The sequence below is a fragment of the Zophobas morio genome, unplaced genomic scaffold (genome assembly GCF_036711695.1).
Source record: "Zophobas morio isolate AGI-343-1 ecotype UQ-CSIRO unplaced genomic scaffold, CSIRO_AGI_Zmor_V1 ptg000038l, whole genome shotgun sequence".
In the NCBI taxonomy this organism is placed as follows: Eukaryota; Metazoa; Arthropoda; class Insecta; order Coleoptera; family Tenebrionidae; genus Zophobas; species Zophobas morio.
Window position 1 is genome coordinate 1346174 of NW_026972143.1, and position 18919 is coordinate 1365092.

At 37.8% G+C, this 18919-nt stretch overlaps 6 protein-coding genes and 2 pseudogenes across 10 annotated transcripts in view; 1 reads left to right on the top strand and 7 right to left on the bottom strand.

The window, feature by feature from the left end:
- LOC135140229 (relaxin receptor 2) overlaps positions 1–18919 on the top strand; it is a 140171-nt gene that overhangs the window by 67984 nt on the left and 53268 nt on the right. The gene's annotated exons all lie outside the window — the stretch shown is intronic.
- LOC135140233 (facilitated trehalose transporter Tret1-2 homolog) lies at positions 1147–3461 on the bottom strand. The gene is made up of 2 exons (XM_064070706.1): positions 3279–3461; positions 1147–3225 (listed from the first exon to the last, which is right to left on the bottom strand). The coding sequence occupies exons 1-2, from the start codon at positions 3355–3357 to the stop codon at positions 1877–1879; spliced, it is 1428 nt and encodes a 475-aa protein (XP_063926776.1). The 5' UTR covers positions 3358–3461; the 3' UTR covers positions 1147–1876.
- LOC135140234 (facilitated trehalose transporter Tret1-2 homolog) lies at positions 3730–5261 on the bottom strand. The gene is made up of 2 exons (XM_064070707.1): positions 5157–5261; positions 3730–5104 (listed from the first exon to the last, which is right to left on the bottom strand). The coding sequence occupies exons 1-2, from the start codon at positions 5236–5238 to the stop codon at positions 3762–3764; spliced, it is 1425 nt and encodes a 474-aa protein (XP_063926777.1). The 5' UTR covers positions 5239–5261; the 3' UTR covers positions 3730–3761.
- LOC135140232 (facilitated trehalose transporter Tret1-2 homolog) lies at positions 5689–7280 on the bottom strand (annotated as a pseudogene).
- LOC135140235 (facilitated trehalose transporter Tret1-2 homolog) lies at positions 7331–9072 on the bottom strand. The gene is made up of 2 exons (XM_064070708.1): positions 8779–9072; positions 7331–8725 (listed from the first exon to the last, which is right to left on the bottom strand). Exons 1-2 carry the CDS (start codon positions 8855–8857, stop codon positions 7383–7385), a joined length of 1422 nt encoding a protein of 473 aa, XP_063926778.1. The 5' UTR covers positions 8858–9072; the 3' UTR covers positions 7331–7382.
- Positions 9466–11096, bottom strand: LOC135140238 (facilitated trehalose transporter Tret1-like). Its single transcript, XM_064070710.1, has 2 exons — positions 10969–11096; positions 9466–10912 (listed from the first exon to the last, which is right to left on the bottom strand). The coding sequence occupies exons 1-2, from the start codon at positions 11045–11047 to the stop codon at positions 9570–9572; spliced, it is 1422 nt and encodes a 473-aa protein (XP_063926780.1). The 5' UTR covers positions 11048–11096; the 3' UTR covers positions 9466–9569.
- LOC135140236 (facilitated trehalose transporter Tret1-like) lies at positions 14789–16569 on the bottom strand. Its single transcript, XM_064070709.1, has 2 exons — positions 16444–16569; positions 14789–16392 (listed from the first exon to the last, which is right to left on the bottom strand). Exons 1-2 carry the CDS (start codon positions 16520–16522, stop codon positions 15050–15052), a joined length of 1422 nt encoding a protein of 473 aa, XP_063926779.1. The 5' UTR covers positions 16523–16569; the 3' UTR covers positions 14789–15049.
- On the bottom strand, positions 16889–18401 carry LOC135140231 (facilitated trehalose transporter Tret1-2 homolog; annotated as a pseudogene).

Genomic DNA, 18919 nt, shown 5'->3' on the forward strand with positions numbered 1-18919 from the left:
TATCATGTAGATGGTAAAACGCTAACCAAAATTTGTCTAATCATCCCCACCACTAATGTGATGACGTCACTTCAAAATTGTACATAGTAATTGGGTTTTAAATTGTATCAAATAACATAGTCTTACACATGTAGTTTATGACTTCGAATCGACTTTTCACCCGAAACGTCCAGATTTTTGGAAAAAAAAATCAAAATTAGGAAACAACATTTTGACATTTAATATGGAATCTGCAAAACCGAATGCTTTGAAATCTTGCAGATGGTTTACAGTTATGATAAGCATGATAAAATTTTAATTACAGTATATTTATTTATTCCTTCCGAAAAATTGATGACGTCAGTTCAAAAGTTGGCCGAATAAATCCTATCTAAAATGTACAAAATATGATAAGATTTGCATATACAGGGTGACTCAAAAAAATTAATGAATGCGTGAATTTATTTTATTTATTTAATCAGGGACTACAAAACCGAATGCTTTGAAATCTTGGATATGTTTTAAAGTTAACATAGTCGTGGTAAATTTCTAGTCAAAATGTATTTGCTCCTCCTCCCCTAAAGAATTGATGACGCCACCCCAAAATTTTGCTGAAAAAAATGTGCTATCTGAAATGTGTAAAGAATGATGTGTCTATACTTGTGATTTATCACTGCATTAATATTTTTTAGATTTCTTATACGGGGTGTTTGAAAAAAATTAATGACTGAGTCAATTTATTTTATTGATTAAATCAAGAATTGCAAAACTGAATACTTTGAAATCTTTCAGGCGTTTTAAAGTCAGTGTAAGCATGGTAAATTGTTAGTCAAAATAAATCTGTTTATTTCCCCCAAAAAATTGATGACGTTATCTCAAAATTTTGCCGAATAAATTTTCCCTAAAATGTGCAAAATATGATGAATTTTTACTTGTGATTCATCATAGCATTAATATTTTTTATTGATCAAATTAAGAACGAGTAACCCCATTTTCCCGAAAATATGAAAATACAAACGTCTTTATTTAATAAAAATTATAATAATGATATTCAGAACATTTTGTCGATTTGTTAATTACTAGTTTATTGTTTTGATCCTCTGTTTTGAGAGGACGGACTCATTCAAATCAAACTAATTTCTACGTGACATTCTTCCGATGTATAAACATAGATACTTGATGCTCCCCTAGATCTAGACAAGTTATAATCAACTAAATGTGAATTACAGCATCCAAAAACCAAATAAAATGTAGTGTTTTATTCAATAAACGGAAGTTAGAGCAATAAATAAGTCTAGACCGTCGGCATTGTCATCCGGTTATTTCAATTCGTAGAAAACATGTTTTGGTTTAGTTTGTGTTTCACCGTCACGTCTACGGCTATTTGTCTTAAATTACAAGCACTATACAGGGTGTTCATTTTATTTGTTCACGCCTGACAATTTTTGCATAGGCAACATATTATACACTTCAGATACGACTTCGTCCAATTTATTTTTTTTAAATAAGCAATCATAGCAATCACAGAAAAAAATTACAAAATTGAGAAAATTAATACTCAATTTATTTTAAAATGCCCCGCTGCAAAAATGTAATGCGAAAAAAACATAATAGGCATGCAGTCATCAGGGAAGTACTGTCTAAACTCAATAAACCAATTTTTTAATGTTCTAAACAAGCTCATTGCAGAATACATAAATTCATGTTAAATTCATAAATGAACTGTTGTAATAAATTTTTAATAAAACACTAACTAACTCAGGTTTAGTGATTGCAGAATATTAATTTGTAGAATGGTGTACCTCTTTAATTATGGTTTGGTACTTAATCTTTATGATCATGCTTTAGACGGTGAGGGTAGTACTATCTAAATACTATAGGCCATTTTTATCAGTATTTATTTCTGTGATAAATAAAAAGTATTCTTCTCTTTTCGATCCCCTTTTAGCTTCTGCTGAATCTGCTCCAATGTCTTCCCTTTAGTCTCAGGCACAAGATAATAAAAGAACAACATTTCGACAAAAGTTAACACCACAAAACTGGAAAAAGGTACGGTCAATCCAAACCCATCAGCCGTCGCTTGGTAGTACTTCGTAACCGCCAAAGTCAACAAAGAGAACGACCCGTTCACCATACAAATCAATTTCGCTTTTATACTAGCTGAAAACATCTCACTTGTCAAAACACTGACGACTGATCCCAAACCTATCGAATACACAGCAATCAGTACCATCATCATCACCAACGGAAACCAATCAACAACCGAAGTATCAACACTAGTGTGTTCTTTAAGTATGAAGAAAATCATTTGGAGCACCAAATTGACAAAGCAACCTATAGTAGAGAAGAGAAGAAGAGGTTTGCGACCCCACCTATCCACAACGAAGGCATTTAAAACCGTCATCCCGAGTTGGATTAGAAGGATGATGGAAGCATCTACGTGTGGTGCTATACTTTGAGTGGCCTCTTTTAGGAGAATCTGGATGTAGAAGTTCATCGCGGCAACTCCGGTGGTTAGCTGGAAGAATCTGGCACCTACCGTTACGTAGAAAGCTCTTCTGTTTGAGTCGATAGTGAAGATATCTCTAAAAGTACCAGTTTCTGACATCTGGCGAACGACGTCTGCTTGTAGCCTGATTAGTTCTTCGTTCACGTCTGGTTTTCTTAGTAAAAATTTCAAAATGCGTTCGGCGTCTTCGTCTTTTTTCTTCATGAGGAGGTAGTACGGGCTTTCGGGCATCCTCCAAAACAATACAATGAAGAGTACCGGAAATGCGATGCAAATTCCAGCGGTCGTCCGTATGGATAGGTACGACCCGATGATGTTTGCGAATAGTGTGCCAAAGTACCACGCGACTCCGGTCATCACACCCAGAATTCCTCTGATGGAAGGTTGTGCTATTTCAGCCACGTAGATTATTATGACGGTATTAACCATTCCTTCTGCTAGTCCTCCTATAAATCGACCCACATACAAGAGTTCCATGATTTGGTACGACAATATAATTGCCAGAAAAGAAACTATTTGAGGTACTGCTATGAGGATGGTGCAAATCCGACGTCCGATTTTGTCCAGGATAAAGTTTCCGATGAAACTCCCGAAGAAGGCGCCCAAATTTCTAATGATGGTTATATAGGAACCTTCCTCTGCTGAGACGTCAAAAGGGTAGTCGTCGGAGAAGAGTTGAGGTAAAGAGGGCGCTGACCATCCGACATGAAGACCCGTAGCGAAAACAGCAATGCTTGCTAATACGCAAAAAAAATACTTTGGGTTTGTGAACATTAAATTTTTTTCTTACCAATGAAAACAACGAGAATTTGTGGCCATTTTTCGCCGTCGGTTTTACTAATACTGTTGCTACTTTTGGAAGAAGTCATTGTCGGGTGTTATCAGCGAATTAAACTGACTATGTGCGTGATATTTGCACAAATTAACATAGCTTAATTGGGATTTAGCACAACTTTTTTTATGGTTTTAATATTCGTGAGATATATTGGCGTCATAACTGATTGTTATAGTTGACATAGACTAAACGTCATTATTGGAAAATTAATTGTTAGACTTATATTTATTTATGTGCCTTCTTTCTGCTCATTTTAGAATATAATATAAATTAATAAATGCAGTTTTGTAAATTTTTAATAAAACAGTAACACTAGTTTAGTGATGGCAGAATATTAATACATACTTTAGAGGGCGAGGGCAGTACTGTCTAAATACTATAGGTCATTTTTTATCAGTATTTATTTCTGCAATAAAAAAGTATCTGTAATTTTAAAATCTACGTTACATTTTTAAGTTTTTTCTCTTTCCGATCCCCTTTTAGCTTCTGCTGAATTTGTTCCAAAGTCTTCCCTTTAGTCTCAGGCACAAGGTAATAGAAAAACAATATTCCGACAAAAGTTAACGCTACAAAACTCGAAAAAGGTACGGTCAAGCCAAACCCATCAGCCGTCGCTTGGTAGTACTTCGTAACCGCCAAAGTCAACAAAGAGAACGACCCGTTCACCATACAAATCAATTTCGCTTTAATACTAGCTGAAAACATCTCACTTGTCAAAACACTGACGACCGATCCCAAACCTAACGAATACACAGAAATGAGTACCATCATCATCACCAACGGAAACCAATCAACCACCGAAGTATCAACACTAGTGTGTTCTTTAAATATGAAGAAAATCATCTGCAGCACCAAATTGACAAAGCAGCCCATTATCGAAACGAGGAAAAGAGGTTTGCGACCCCACCTATCCACAACGAAGACATTTAACACGGTCATGACGAGTTGGATTAGAAGAACGATGGAAGCACCAACATGAGGTGCTATACTTTGAGTTGCCTCTTTTAGGAGAATCTGGATGTAGAAGTTCATCGCGGCAACTCCCGTGGTTAGTTGGAAGAATCTGGCACCTACCGTTACGAAGAAAGCTCTTCGGTTTGATTCAATAGTGAAGATATCTTTAAAAGTACCAGTTTCTGACATCTGGCGATCGACATCAACTTGTAGTTTCGTCAGATCGTCGTTCACGTTTGATTTTCTGAGCAAAAACTTCAACACGCGTTCAGCTTCTTCGTCTTTTTTCTTCATGAGGAGGTAGTACGGGCTCTCGGGCATCCTCCAAAACAGTACAACGAAGAGTACCGGAAACGCTATGAAAATTCCAGCGGTCGTCCGTATGGATAGGTACGACCCAACGATGTTTGCGAATAGTATACCAAAGTACCACGCGATTCCGGTCATCACACCCAGAATTCCTCTGATGGACGGTTCTGCTATTTCACCCACGTAGATGATTATGATGGTATTAACCATTCCTTCTGCCAATCCTCCTATAAATCGACCCACATACAATAGTTCCATGATCTGGTACGACAATATAATTGCCAAAAAGGAAATTATTTGAGGGACAGCAATGAGGATGGTGCAGAGGCGACGCCCGATTTTGTCGAGAATAAAGTTTCCGATGAAACTCCCGAAGAAGGCCCCCAAATTTCCTATTATTGTTATGTATGAACCTTCCTCTGCTGAGACGTCAAAAGGGTACTCATCGGAGAAGAGTTGAGGTAAAGATGGTGCTGACCATCCGACATGGAGACCCGTAGCGAAAACAGCAATGGTTGCTAATACGTCACAAATTAATTTTCGGTTTGTGGATATTAATTTTGCTCTTACCAATGAAAGCCACGAGAATTTGTGGCCATTTTTCGCCGTCTTTGTTCCCACTCTTGCTACTTTTGGACGAAGTCATTGTCATAATTGTTGTTATCACCGAATTAAACTGGACGAATTTCAACGTGTTCTGTTAGTGGCACAATTTAATAAAGCTTAAGTAGGCTTTAACACAATTTTTTTATGATAATATTCTATTGTCACACTTAAGATAGATTAAACATCATTATTGGAAAAATTATTTAACTTATATTTATCTACTTACGTGCTTTCGTTCTGCTGAAACCGCAATTAAAAATGTTTACTTTTACAGGCTGCTCAAAGTGCGGCGTTATCCTTGAAATTTAGTCTATGAATAAATAAAACAACTAATAAAGCCGTCATTTAAAAGCAGGCAATCAACGTTAAAAAGGTACTACCAACATTTCCTACGAATCTTTCATGCTTTACAGGACAAGGAAAGGACTCTCTAAACACTTGGAGCCATTCTTAGACAGTATTTATTTCTGCAATAAATAAAAAATCATTTTTAAAGTCTACACCTCACTTTTGGCTTTCTTCTCTTTCGGACCCCCTTTTAACCTTTGTTGAATCTGCTCCAACGTCTTCCCTTTAGTCTCAGGCAGAAGATAATAGAAGAACAAAATTCCGACAAAAGTCAACACTGTGAAACTCGAAAAAGGCACTGTCAAGCCAAACCCATCAGCCGTCGCTTGGTAGTACTTCGTGATCGCCAAATTCAGCAAAGAGTACGACCCGTTCACCAAACAAATCAGTTTCGCTTTAATACTGGCAGAGAACATCTCACTTGTCAAAACACTAACGACTGACCCCAACCCTATCGAAAACAACGAAATGTGTACCATCATCATCATCAACGGGAACCAATCAGCTACCGACATATCAACACTGGTATATTCCTTAAGGATGAAGAAAATCGTTTGGAACCCTAAATCAACAAAGCAACCTATAGCAGAAAAGAGAAGAAGAGGTTTGCGACCCCACTTATCTATAATGAAGACACTTAAAACTGTTATGATGAGTTGGATTAGAAGAACGATTGAAGCACCGACGTGTGGTGCTATACTTTGAGTCGCTTCTTTTAGAAGAATCTGGATGTAGAAACTCATCGCCCCAACTCCAGTAGTTAGTTGGAAGAATCTAGCACCTACCGTTAAGAAGAACGCTTTTCTGTTTGAGTCGATAACGAAGATATCTTTGAAGGTACCAGTTTCCGACATCTGGCGATCCACGTCTGCTTGCAGATGCGTCAGTTCCTCACTCACGTTTGGTTTTCGTAGCAAAAACTTCAACACGCGTTCGGCTTCTTCGTCCTTTTTCTTCATGAGGAGGTAGTACGGGCTTTCGGGCATCTTCCAAAATAGTACAATGAAGAGTACCGGAATGATGGTGAAAATTGCAGCGGTTGTTCGTATGGTTAAGTACGACCCGATGAGGTTTGCGAATAATATACCCGAGTACCACGCGATTCCGGTCATTATACCCAGAACCCCTCTGACGGACGGGTCTGCAATTTCGCCTAGGTACATGAGTATGATGGTATTAACCATTCCTTCTCCTAATCCCCCTAGAAAGCGACCCACATATAACAATTCCATGACTAGCCATGACTTGGTACGACAATATCATTGACAGAAAGGAAATTATTTGTGGCAAAGCGATCAGTATGATGCACAGTCGGCGTCCGATTTTGTCCAAGATAAAGTTTCCGACGAAACTTCCAAAGAAGGCTCCCAAATTTCCGATTATGGTTATATAGGAACCTTCCTCTGCTGAGACGTCAAAAGGGTACTCGTCGGAGAAGAGTTGTGGTAAAGAAGGGGCTGGCCATCCTACGTGTAGACCCGTGGCAAAGACAGCAATGGTTGCTAATACACAAAAAAATAATTTTTTGGTTGTCGAGGTTAATTTTGTTCTTACCAACAAAAGCGACAAGAATTTGTGGCCATTTTTCTCCTCCGCTAGTGTTCGCACTGTTGCTAGTTTTGGACGAAGTCATTGTCATGTGTTATCACCGAATTAAACTGGGTGAAGTTCGTAAATTCGTGCTGATAGTAGTACAATTTGTGTGGCTTAAGTGAGATTTAACATAACGTATGGAAACATTTTGGGTGCTCTGACGTAACTGATTGTCATAGTTGACACTATTTAAACAATTTTTTCATTTAATAGTATTTATTTCTGTAAATATAAAAAAAAAATTAAAATCTAGACCAAATTTTTGACCTTCTTCTCCTTCCGACCCCCTTTTAACCTCTGCTGAATCTGCTCCAACGTCTTCCCTTTAGTCTCAGGTACGAGGTAATAAAAGAATAACACTCCGACGAAAGACAACACCACGAAACTCGAAAACGGCATGGTCAATCCAAACCCATCAGCCGTCGCTTGGTAGTACTTAGTAAACGACAAAGTCATCAAAGCGTACGACCCGTTCACCAAACAAATCAGTTTCGCTTTAATACTAGCCGAAAACATCTCGGTTGTTAAAACACTAACACCTGATCCTAACCCTAACGAAAACAAAGAAATATTTAACATCATCATCATCAACGGGAACCAGTCAACAACTGAAGTATCAACACTGGTGTGTTCTTTGAGGATGAAGAAAATCGTTTGGAACGACAAATTGACAAAACAGCCTGTGATAGACAAGAGAAGAAGGGGTTTGCGACCCCACCTATCTATAATGAAGACACTGATAACCGTCATGACGAGCTGGATTAGAAGAACTATGGAAGCACCGATTTGTGGTGCTATACTCTGAGTGGCTTCTTTTAGGAGAATCTGAAGGTAGAAATTCATCGCAGCGACTCCAGTTGCTAACTGGAAAAATCTGGCACCTATCGTTACCAAGAAAGCTTTCCTGTTTGAGTCGATAGCGAAAATGTCTTTGAAAGTACCAGTTTCGGACATCTGTCGATTTACGTCTGCCTTCAGTTTCGTCAGTTCTTCAACCACGTTTGATTTTCGTCGTAAAAACTTTAATGCGTGTTCGGCTTTATCGTCTTCGTTCTTCATGAGGAGGTAGTACGGGCTTTCGGGCATCCTCCAAAATAGAATGATGAAGAGTACCGGAAACGCGATGAAAATTGACGCTGTGGTACGTATGGTTAAGTAGGATCCTACGATGTTTGCGAAGAGTATACCCGAGTACCACGCGATTCCGGTGATGACACCCAGAATCCCTCTGATCGAAGGTTCTGCTATTTCGCCCACGTAGAGAAGAATAATGGTACTAACCATTCCCTCTCCTAATCCACCCAGGAAGCGACCCACATACAAAAGTTCCATGACTTGGTACGACATTATAATTGACAGGAAACAGATTATTTGAGGAAGACCTATCAGAAGAATGCATCGTCGACGTCCGATTTTGTCCAGGATAAAGTGTCCGACGAAACTTCCAAAGAAGGCCCCCAAGCTTCCGATTATAGTTATGTAGGAGCCTTCTTCTGCCGAAACGTCGAAAGGGTACTCATCGGAAAATAGTTGAGGTAATGAGGGCGCCGGCCATCCTACGTGAAGACCGGTGGTGAAAGTAGCAATGGTTGCTAGAATTTAAAAAAAATAAATTTGTGATTTTTCGATGTTAATTTATTCTTACCAATGACAACGACGAGAATTTGTGACCATTTTTTGCCACTATTATTGTTCACACTGTTGCTGTCTTTGGTGGATGTCATTGTCGTACCTTATCAAGGAATTAGACTGAGTGAACTTGCACTGATAGTGGCACAAGTTAATGTAGCTTAAGTAAGATTTAACACAAATATTTATGGTACCGCACTTGGTGTATTTTAGCGTCAGAACTTGATTGTTAAACTAGTTGACACAGGTTTAAAATCGCTATTGAAAAATAATAACTGTGAACATGTTATGTTTACGTGGGCTGACGACGTCATTTCAAATGATTATTTATAACATTGTCGGTTGCCAATTTCTCTCTTTAAATACTTTAAGTTACGTTAATTGAGTCCGTTGGCCAACCCTCTACTTTTAGGTTTTATCGACTTTCATGACCGCTGGAGTACGAAGAAATAAGTCTCCCGTTTCCGTCTGTCAGTCCGTCTGTCTGTCAGTCTGCCGTCCCGATTTTTATTAAACAGATGATTTTCGAAAGTAGTCAAATTTTGTATTTTGGTAAAACGCTAACCAAAATTTATAATGTTAACGTTATCCTTAAATGTGCGAAGTATAGTGAGTCTACACTTGTGTGTTATCACTGAATCCATATTTTTATTTTAACTTCTTATAATGGTTCTCATAAAAAATCAATACGATTCGCAAAATCAAATCTTTTAATTTTTCGAAAGAGCTGGATTTGACAAGTTGTACTTTATGGGTGAGGGAAGTATTTATTTCTACAGTTAATTAAAAAGAGTATAGCATTAAAATCTAGATCACGTTTTTCGCTTTCTTCTCTTTTCGGCCCCTTTTTAACCTCTGCTGAATCTGCTCCAACGTCTTCCCTTTGGTCTCAGGGACATAATAATAAAAGAACAAAACACCGAAAAAAGTCAACACCATGAAACTCGAAAAAGGTACGGTCAATCCAAATCCGTCAGCCGTCGCTTGGTAGTACTTCGTAAACGCCAAGGTCATCAAGGAGTACGACCCATTCACCAAACAAATCAACTTAGCTTTAATACTGGCAGAAAATATCTCACTCGTCAGGACACTAACGACTGACCCTAGACCTATCGAATACAGAAAAATGAGTACTAACATCATCATCAGTGGGAACCAATCAGCCACCGAAGTATCAACACTGGTGTGTTCTTTAAGGATGAAGAAAATCATTTGGAACACTAAATCGATAAAGCAACCGATTATAGAGAAAAGAAGAAGAGGTCTGCGTCCCCACCTATCTATAATGAAGACACTTATAACTGTCATGACGAGTTGGATTAGAAGAACTATTGAAGCACCGATTTGTGGTGCTATACTTTGAGTGGCTTCTTTTAGGAGAATCTGGAGGTAGAAGTTCATTGCGGCAACTCCGGTACATAACTGGAAGAATCTAGCTACCACCGTCACAAGGAAAGCTCTTTTGTTTGAGTCAATAGCAAAAATATCTCTGAAGGTACCAGTTTCCGACATTTGACGTTCTACGTCTGCTTTAAGCTTCGTCAGTTCTTCACTCACGTTGGTTTTTCGTCGTAAAAACTTCAATACGCGCTCGGCTTTTTCTTCGTCTTTCTTCATGAGGTGGTAGTACGGGCTTTCGGGTATCTTCCACGATAACACAACGAAGAGTATTGGAATCGCGATGGCAATTGAAGCGGTGGTTCGTATGCTTAGGTACGACCCTATGATATTTGCGAAGAGTACGCCCGAGTACCAGGCGATTGTGGTCATGACAGCCAGAGTACCACGGATGGAAGGTTCTGCTATTTCGGCCACGTAAAGCAGTGTGATGGTACTAACCATTCCTTCTCCCAATCCTCCTAGAAATCTACCCACATACAACAGCTCCATGACTTGGTACGACAATATAATTGACAGGAAGCAGGTTATTTGGGGAAGAGCTATCAGGATGATGGAGCGCCGGCGGCCAATTTTGTCCAGGATAAAGTTTCCGATGAAGCTTCCAAAGAAAGCCCCCAGATTTCCGATTATTGTAATGTAGGAACCTTCTTCGGCTGAGACGTCGAAAGGGAACTCGTCGGAGAAGAGTTGTGGTAGCGAGGGCGCGGGCCATCCGACGTGAAGACCGTTAGCGAAAGTCGCAATAGCAGCTAATATTTACAAAAAATTAATAATAATTGTTTCGGGACGTTAATTTTCTGCTTACCAACGAAAACAACCAGAATTTGTGGCCATTTTTTTCCGCCGCTGTTGCTTCTATTGTTGGTATCTTTAGAAAAAGTCATTGTCGTACTTTTATCAGCGGATTCAGTTGACTGAATTTACTAAACTTGCACTGATAGCGACACAAATAATGTAGCTTAAGTGAGATTTGGCGCGAACTTTTATTGTAATACTTGTGAGGTGTATTAGCGTCATAACTTAATTGTTATAGTTGACAAAGATAACATTAATATTGAAAAAATTATTTAGGACGTTTCATATTATTTACTTGCGTGCTTCTGTTCGTCTGAAGACGTCAACTAAATATTTATTTTAATAAATTACATAATGTACATTGTTTTTTTTTTAATAAAATATTAACTAATAATCATTTTGGGATTTTCGAATAATTTTTAATAAAATTTTATCTATTCGTTTAAAATATTCATACGTCATCTTGCCATCTAAGGGCGGAATATAATTTCTAATCACCAGACTTCGGCATCCCGGAAGTGATACTCATTGCCGTACGAATTCTTAGTAACAATTACCACTTTTTCTACGTTTTCCTCAGTTATACGAGTTTTCCTAGATTTTAAAATGCTTCAAAAATTAAAAATGACTGTTCAACAGCACAATTTTTGTGATGATCTTGATCAGATAAACCCTGAATTGTATCAAACGCCACTGAGATTGAAACTGCACAGTCGGCCAGCCAAATTTATCGCCTGACGTCGCGCCGTCGTTTTTAATATTTGTCTGATTGATTCCCCATCACTTCGGCTGTGCCTAACTCTGATAATCACTTTAGGTAATTTTCTCTTTTAAAATATTTTAAATGACGCCTCCAGAAGAATTGAAACACGTAAGTAAATATAAAATGTCCAAATTTTTTTTTCTTCAATAACATCTTTTAAAGCATCTGTCAAGTATAACAATTAAAATTAAGTTTTTGTAAAAGTCTGTCATCAATACTTGCTAAGATAAAACTAATTTTGGCAATGACATATCCTCTAAGAAAAGGGGGGGGTGGGTGGGCGAGGCGAGTAACTTCTAAGATAAGACTGACTTTGGCAAATCACATATCCTCTAAAAAGAGAGAGGGTGGGTGGGCGGGGCTAGTACCTGCTAAGATAAGAGTGATTTCGGCAAATGAGATACCCTGTAAGAAAAATGAGGTCTAGCACTAGTTAAAAATAATCTTAAAGTATAGTCCTTAAAGAACCATTCAAGTTTGAACTTTGATCTTTTCTTCTATTTCTAATAAGATATTGGGAACCACGCGCTTAGTGACTCACCCTGTATATGTAATATATTATTTTATTAGGGGCTAGTACCTGCTAAGGTAAGAGTGATTTTGGCAAATGACATACACTCTATTAATACAAAGAGTGGGTGGGCGGGGCTAGTATCTGCCTAAATCCGTCTTACGTAAGTACTAACCTCGCCCACCCACCCTCTCTATTGTTAGAGGATTTCTCATTTGCCAAAATTAGTTTTATCTTAGCAAGTATTAGCCCAGCCCACCCGCCCTCTCTTCTCTTAGTAGCTGCTAAAACAAGACCGATTTTGGCAAATGAGGTACCCTTTAAGAGAAGAGAGGGTCGGTGGGTGGGGATAGTACCTACTCAGATAAAACTGATTTTGGCAGATGACGTATCCTTTAAGAAAAGAGAGGGTGGGTGGGCGGGGCTAGTACCTGCTAAGATAAGAGTGATTTTGGCTAATGACATACTTTATAAAAAAAGAGAGGGTGGGTGGGCGGGGATAGTACCTACTAAGATAAAACTGATTTTCGCAGATGACATATCCTCTAGGAAAAGTGAGGGCTAATACCCACTAGAATAAGACCGATTGCTAAATTGTGTATTACCCTTAAAAACATGACACTCTGTATAGTTAAAAATAATTTTAAAGTATAGTCCTTAAAGAACCATTTAACTTTGAATTTTGATCTTTTCTTCTATTTCTAATAAGATATTGGGGACCACGCGCTTAGTGACTCACCCTGTATATGTAATCTATTATTTTATTATCAATTCAGAATATTCATAAAAATTGAGAGAAGATTTTTAATTTTGATTAAAATAATAATTTAATTCATTTTTATATTAAGAACAATGCTTTGTAAATTTTGTTTCTACCTGAAGAAGGCACAGAAAATATTTTAAACTCAGAAAGTATTTTTCTTGAGAAGAAAAAAATCCTTGGAAGTAAATCTTAACGAAGTAACATGACAAGCAAAAATTAATATTGGTCGAATTTTTCTAGATTTTACTTAAACTACATTTTTTAATATGAAAAATAAAGTACAAACGGGAAGACAAAAAGCAGAAAAAATAACAAAAATGAAATAAAGGTATGACAAAAATATATAAAAAAAAAGAATTGTTTTTTATTGTCTTTATATAATAATCTTTATTAGATAATCAGTTAATCGCAGACAAGATTTTCATGATTTTTGAAAATATAACTAAAAAATTTTAAACAAAAATAAAAAAGTAGTAGTAGTTGTCAAGATAAGACTGATTTTGGCAAATGATATACCCTCTAAGAGAAAAGAGGGCGGGTGGGCGGGGCTAGTACCTGCTAAGGTAAGAGTGATTTTGGCAAATGACATACACTCTATGAATAAAGAGAGTGGGTGGGCGGGGCTAGTAGCTGCCAAAATTCGTCTTATCTTAGTAAGTACTAACCCCGCCCACCCACCCTCTCTATTTTTAGAGGATTTCTCATGTGCCAAAATCAGTCTTATCTTAGCAGGTACTAACCCCGCCCACCCACCCTCTCTATTGTTAGAGGATTTCTCATTTGCCAAAATTAGTTTTATCTTAGCAAGTATTAGCCCAGCCCACCCGCGCTCTCTTCTCTTAGTAGCTGCTAAAATAAGACCGATTTTGGCAAATGATGTACCCTCTAAGAGAACAGAGGGTGGGTGGGCGAGGATAGTACCTACTAAGATAAAACTGATTTTGGCAGATGACGTATCCTTTAAGAAAAGAGAGGGTGGGTGGGCGGGGATAATACCTACTAAGTTAAAACTGATTTTGGCAGATGACATACCCTCTAAGAAAAGTGAGAGCTAGTACCTGCTAGAATAAGACCGATTGCTAAATTGTATATTACCCTTAAAAACATGACACTCTGTATAGTTAAAAATAATTTTAAAGTATAGTTCTTAAAGAACCATTTAACTTTGAATTTTGATCTTTTCTTGTATTTCTAACAAGATATTGGGGACCACGCGCGTAGTGACTCACCCTGTGTATATGTAATATATTATTTTATTATCATTTCAGAATAATCATAAAACTTGAGACAAGATTTTTAATTTTGATTAAAATAATAATTTAATTCACTTTTATATTAAGAACAATGCTTTCTAAATTTTGTTTCTACCTGAAGAAAGTACAGAAAATATTTTCAACTCAGAAAGTATTTTTCTTAAGAAGAAAAAAATCGTTGGAAGTAAGTCTTAACGAAGTAACATGAGAAGCAAAAATTAATGTTGGTCGAATTTTTCTAAATTTTAAATTACATTTTTTAATATGTAAAATAAAATAAAAACAGGAAGACAAAAAGCAGAAAAAATAACAAAAATGAAATAAAGGTATGAAAAAAATATATAAAAAAAGAATAGTTATTTATTGTCTTTATATAACAATCTTTATTAGATAATCAGTTAATCATAGACAAGAAGATTTTCGTGATTTTTGAAAATATAACTGGAAAATTTTCAAACAAAAATAAAAAAGTAGCTAGAAGTTGTCAAGATAAGACTGATTTTGGCAAATGATACACCCTCTAAGAGAAGAGAGGGCGGGTGGGCGGGGCTAGTACCTGCTAAAATAAGACTGATTTTAGCAAATGACGTAGCCTTTAATTTTTAATGCCAACATTTATTGTGATTTTTGTGGCTGGCACAGATTAAAAGTTGTTATTGGAACGATTAATTTTCACAGGTTTTTTCAATGTTACACCTACACTTGTTTATGAATCCGTGTTGAGTTTTTAGACATTCTCAAAACTATGCCTCCACTTGTAAGGAGTGTCGTTATTTCTACAAATAAATAAAGTACTAATATTTACACCACGTTTGTTACCTTCGTCTCTTTCCGACCCACTTTTAACCTCTGCTGAATCTGCTCCAACGTCTTCCCCTTAGTCTCAGGCACAAGATAGTAGAAGAACAAAATTCCGATAAAAGTCAACACCACGAAACTCGAATAAGGCACGGTCAATCCAAACCCGTCAGCCGTCGCTTGGTAGTACTTAGTAAACGACAAAGTCATCAAAGAGTACGACCCGTTCACGACACAAATCAACTTCGCTTTAATACTAGCCGAAAACATCTCACTCGTCAAAACACTAACGACTGATCCCAAACCCAACGAATACAGAAAAATGAGTACCAACATCATCATCAGCGGAAACCAATCAACCACCGAAGTATCAACGCTGGTGTGTTCTTTAAGGATGAAGAAAATCGTTTGGAGCACCAAATCGACGAAACAGCCTACTACAGAGAAAAGGAGAAGAGGTCTGCGCCCCCATCTATCAATAATGAACACGTTTAAACCTGTCATGATGAGCTGGATTAAAAGAATGATGGAAGCGCCGACTTGTGGTGCTATACTTTGAGTGGCCTCCTTTAGAAGAATCTGGATGTAGAAGTTCATTGCGGCAACTCCAGTGGATAACTGAAAGAATCGCGCAACGACAGTTATAAATAAAGCTTTTCTATTTGCGGCGATTGCGAAAATGTCTCTAAAAGTACCAGTTTCCGACATCTGACGCTCGACGTCTGCTTTCATCGTCGTCAGTTCTTCACTCACGTTGCTTTTGCGTCGTAAGAACCTCAACACGCGTTCGGCTTTTTCGTCTTCTTTCTTCATGAGGTGGTAGTACGGGCTTTCGGGGATTTTCCACGATAACACAACGAAGAGTACCGGGATTGCGATGGAAATTGAAGCGGTGGTTCGTATTGTCACGTACGACCCGATGATGTTTGCGAATAGTACTCCGGAGTACCACGCAATTCCGGCCATGATGGCCAAGATACCTCTAATGCAAGGTTCTGCTATTTCGGCCACGTAGATTAGTGTCATGGTACTAACCATTCCCTCTCCCAATCCTCCTACAAATCGACCCACGTACAAGAGTTCCATAACGTGGTACGACAATATAAACGACAGGAAGGAGATTGTTTGTGGAAGAGCTACGAGGATGATGCAACGTCGACGTCCGAGTTTATCCAGGATAAAGTTTCCGATGAAACTACCGAAGAAAGCTCCCAAATTTCCGATTATGGTTATATAGGAACCTTCCTCTGCTGAGACGTCAAAAGGGTACTCGTCGGAGAGGAGTTGTGGTAAAGAGGCCGCTGGCCATCCTACGTGAAGTCCGGCAGTGAATGTAGCAATAGTCGCTAATACAAAAAAAATATATTATTTTTTCACGACTTTAATTTTTTTCTTACCGATCAAAACAACGAGAATTTGGGGCCATTTTTTGCCTTTGTTCGTACTGTTGTTGTTTTTGGAAGAAGGCGTTGTCATACGTTTTTAGCGAATAAACTGGGTGAAGTTTCAGTGAACTTGCAGCGATAGAGGCACAAATTAATATAGCTTAAGTGATATTTAACGCGAATATTTATTGCAATAGTCTCGATGATTGGTGGCGTCATCAATTGATTGTTGTAGTTGGCACAGATTAAAAGTCGTTATTAAAAAGAATTATTTCGTTTGACATAATTTCAATGTATTTATTTATGTATTATATTTTATTACATTTAAATTAGTTTTAATAAAACTTTAGCATTGTACAGTTTATCTATAAGTAAATATAAATATTTACACAAAATTCAAAACATCAAACAGAAATACAGACGTCTGGGACAACATAGTTTAAAATTTACAGTTTAGTTTAGTATTTTAGCTTTATTCACCCCCTCGAAAAACTGATGACGTCGTCTTAAATTTTTCTTGAGTAGTGTTTATGGCTACAAATTTCCGATTCCCTTTTAACTTCTGCTGGATCTGCTCCAACGTCTTCCCTTTAGTCTCAGGAACAAGATAATAAAAGAACAAAATTCCGACTAAAGTGAATATCATAAAACTCGAAAACGGTACAGTCAATCCAAACCCATCAGCTGTGGCTTGGTAGTACTTCGTAATCCCTAGCATCATCAACGAGTACAACCCGGTTACCAAACAAGTCAGTTTCGCTTTAATACTAGCCGAAAACATCTCACTTTGCAAAACAGTAACAACCGACCCCAACCCCAACGAATACAAAAAAATTAGTACCATCATCATCATGAGCGGGAACCAATCAACCACCGAAGTATCAACACTGGAGTGTTCTTTAAGTACGAAGAAAACCACTTGGAGCACCAAATCCACAAAGCAACCTATCACAGAGAAGAGAAGAAGAGGTTTGCGACCCCACTTATCAATAATGAACATGTTTAACACAGTCATGATGAGCTGAATCAGAAGAACGATCGAAGCCCCGATGTGCGGTGCTATACTTTGAGTGGCCTCTTTTAGGAGAATCTGGATGTAGAAATTCATCGCGCTGACCCCAGTGGTTAACTGGAAAAATCTGGCACCCAGCATGATGAAGAAAGCTCTTCTGTTCGAGTCGATAGTGAAAACATCTTTGAAGGTACCACTTTCCGACATCTGGCGATTAACATCCGCTTTCAGTTTCGTCAGTTCTTCATCTACGTTTGATTTTCGTCTCAAGAATTTTAGTACGTGTTCGGCTTGTTCGTCTTTTTGCTTCATGAGGAGGTAGTACGGGCTTTCGGGCATCTTCCAGAATAGTACGATGAAGGTTAGTGGAAATGCGATGAAAATTGCAGCGGTTGTTCGTATAGTTAGGTACGACCCGATGATGTTGGAGCATAGTATTCCGGAGTAGTAGGCGATTCCGGCCATGGTACCTAGTATTCCTCTGATGGAAGGTTCCGCTATTTCACCTATGTAGAGTAGTACTATGGTGTTAACCATTCCGTCTCCTACTCCTCCAATAAAACGACCAACGTACAAGAGTTCCATGAGTTGGTACGACAATATAATTAAGAGGAAAGAGATGATTTGGGGAAAAGCGCTCAAGAGGATGCAGCGTCGACGTCCGATTTTGTCCAAAATAAAAATTTCCGATGAAACTTCCAAAGAAGGCGCCCAAACTCCCGATTATGGTAATATAAGAGCCTTGTTCTGCTGACACCTCAAAAGGGTACTCGTTGGAGAAGAGCTGCGGTAAAGAAGGCGCCGGCCATCCAATGTGAAGACCATTAGAGAAAACAGCAATGGTTGCTATATTACAAAATAATAATAATAATAAATGTTTCAAATCGTAATTTTTTTCCTTACCAATGAAAACCACAAGTACTTGTGACCATTTCTCGGTACCGCTTTTTCTCGTCATTGTCAAGCGTTCTCCGCGAATTAATTGGCTGAAGTTAATAACCTTGCACTGATAGAGACACAAATTAATTTGGCTTAAGTTAGAATTCAGGGGAGTATTTATGGTAATGTTCCTGAGGCACACGGGCGTCATATCTGCTTGTCATAGTTGAATGTTGTATTTACTCACGCGCTTTTATTCTATTGCGGGCGTCATTTAAAATGTTTATTTTTACAGACTGCTTTTTCGGTGTTCTAAATATAAAGTAATTAGATTATTTTCGAGTTTATCTTATCTCGACATTTCAACCCTTTGAGTATGTCTGTTGTCAATTATTATTAGATGGATAATCCCCAAAACTATTGGACTGATTGTTGTGAAATCTTAGATATATTTTAGTAATGTTGTGCAGATGCTGTAGATGTTAAAACACTAAACGATTAAACAAAATGCCTGATCTGATCATGGCTACCAATAATTTTGGGAAGTAAATCGTATTTAAATTTTATATCATAATAACTATACGTGTAGTTTATGAA

What these genes read in the sequence shown, in the direction of transcription:
- LOC135140236 (XM_064070709.1), bottom strand. Translation starts at nt 16,522, where the DNA reads ATGACAACGCCTTCTTCCAAAAACAACAACAGTACGAACAAAGGCAAA. An exon ending in AATTCTCGTTGTTTTGATCG is followed by an intron (nt 16,393 to 16,443) that starts GTAAGAAAAAAA and finishes TTTTTGTATTAG; the next exon opens with CGACTATTGCTACATTCACT.
- LOC135140234 (XM_064070707.1), bottom strand. Translation starts at nt 5,238, where the DNA reads ATGACAATGACTTCGTCCAAAAGTAGCAAGAGTGGGAACAAAGACGGC. An exon ending in AATTCTCGTGGCTTTCATTG is followed by an intron (nt 5,105 to 5,156) that starts GTAAGAGCAAAA and finishes GTGACGTATTAG; the next exon opens with CAACCATTGCTGTTTTCGCT.
- LOC135140235 (XM_064070708.1), bottom strand. Translation starts at nt 8,857, where the DNA reads ATGACATCCACCAAAGACAGCAACAGTGTGAACAATAATAGTGGCAAA. An exon ending in AATTCTCGTCGTTGTCATTG is followed by an intron (nt 8,726 to 8,778) that starts GTAAGAATAAAT and finishes TTTAAATTCTAG; the next exon opens with CAACCATTGCTACTTTCACC.
- LOC135140238 (XM_064070710.1), bottom strand. Translation starts at nt 11,047, where the DNA reads ATGACTTTTTCTAAAGATACCAACAATAGAAGCAACAGCGGCGGAAAA. An exon ending in AATTCTGGTTGTTTTCGTTG is followed by an intron (nt 10,913 to 10,968) that starts GTAAGCAGAAAA and finishes TGTAAATATTAG; the next exon opens with CTGCTATTGCGACTTTCGCT.
- LOC135140233 (XM_064070706.1), bottom strand. Translation starts at nt 3,357, where the DNA reads ATGACTTCTTCCAAAAGTAGCAACAGTATTAGTAAAACCGACGGCGAA. An exon ending in AATTCTCGTTGTTTTCATTG is followed by an intron (nt 3,226 to 3,278) that starts GTAAGAAAAAAA and finishes TTTGCGTATTAG; the next exon opens with CAAGCATTGCTGTTTTCGCT.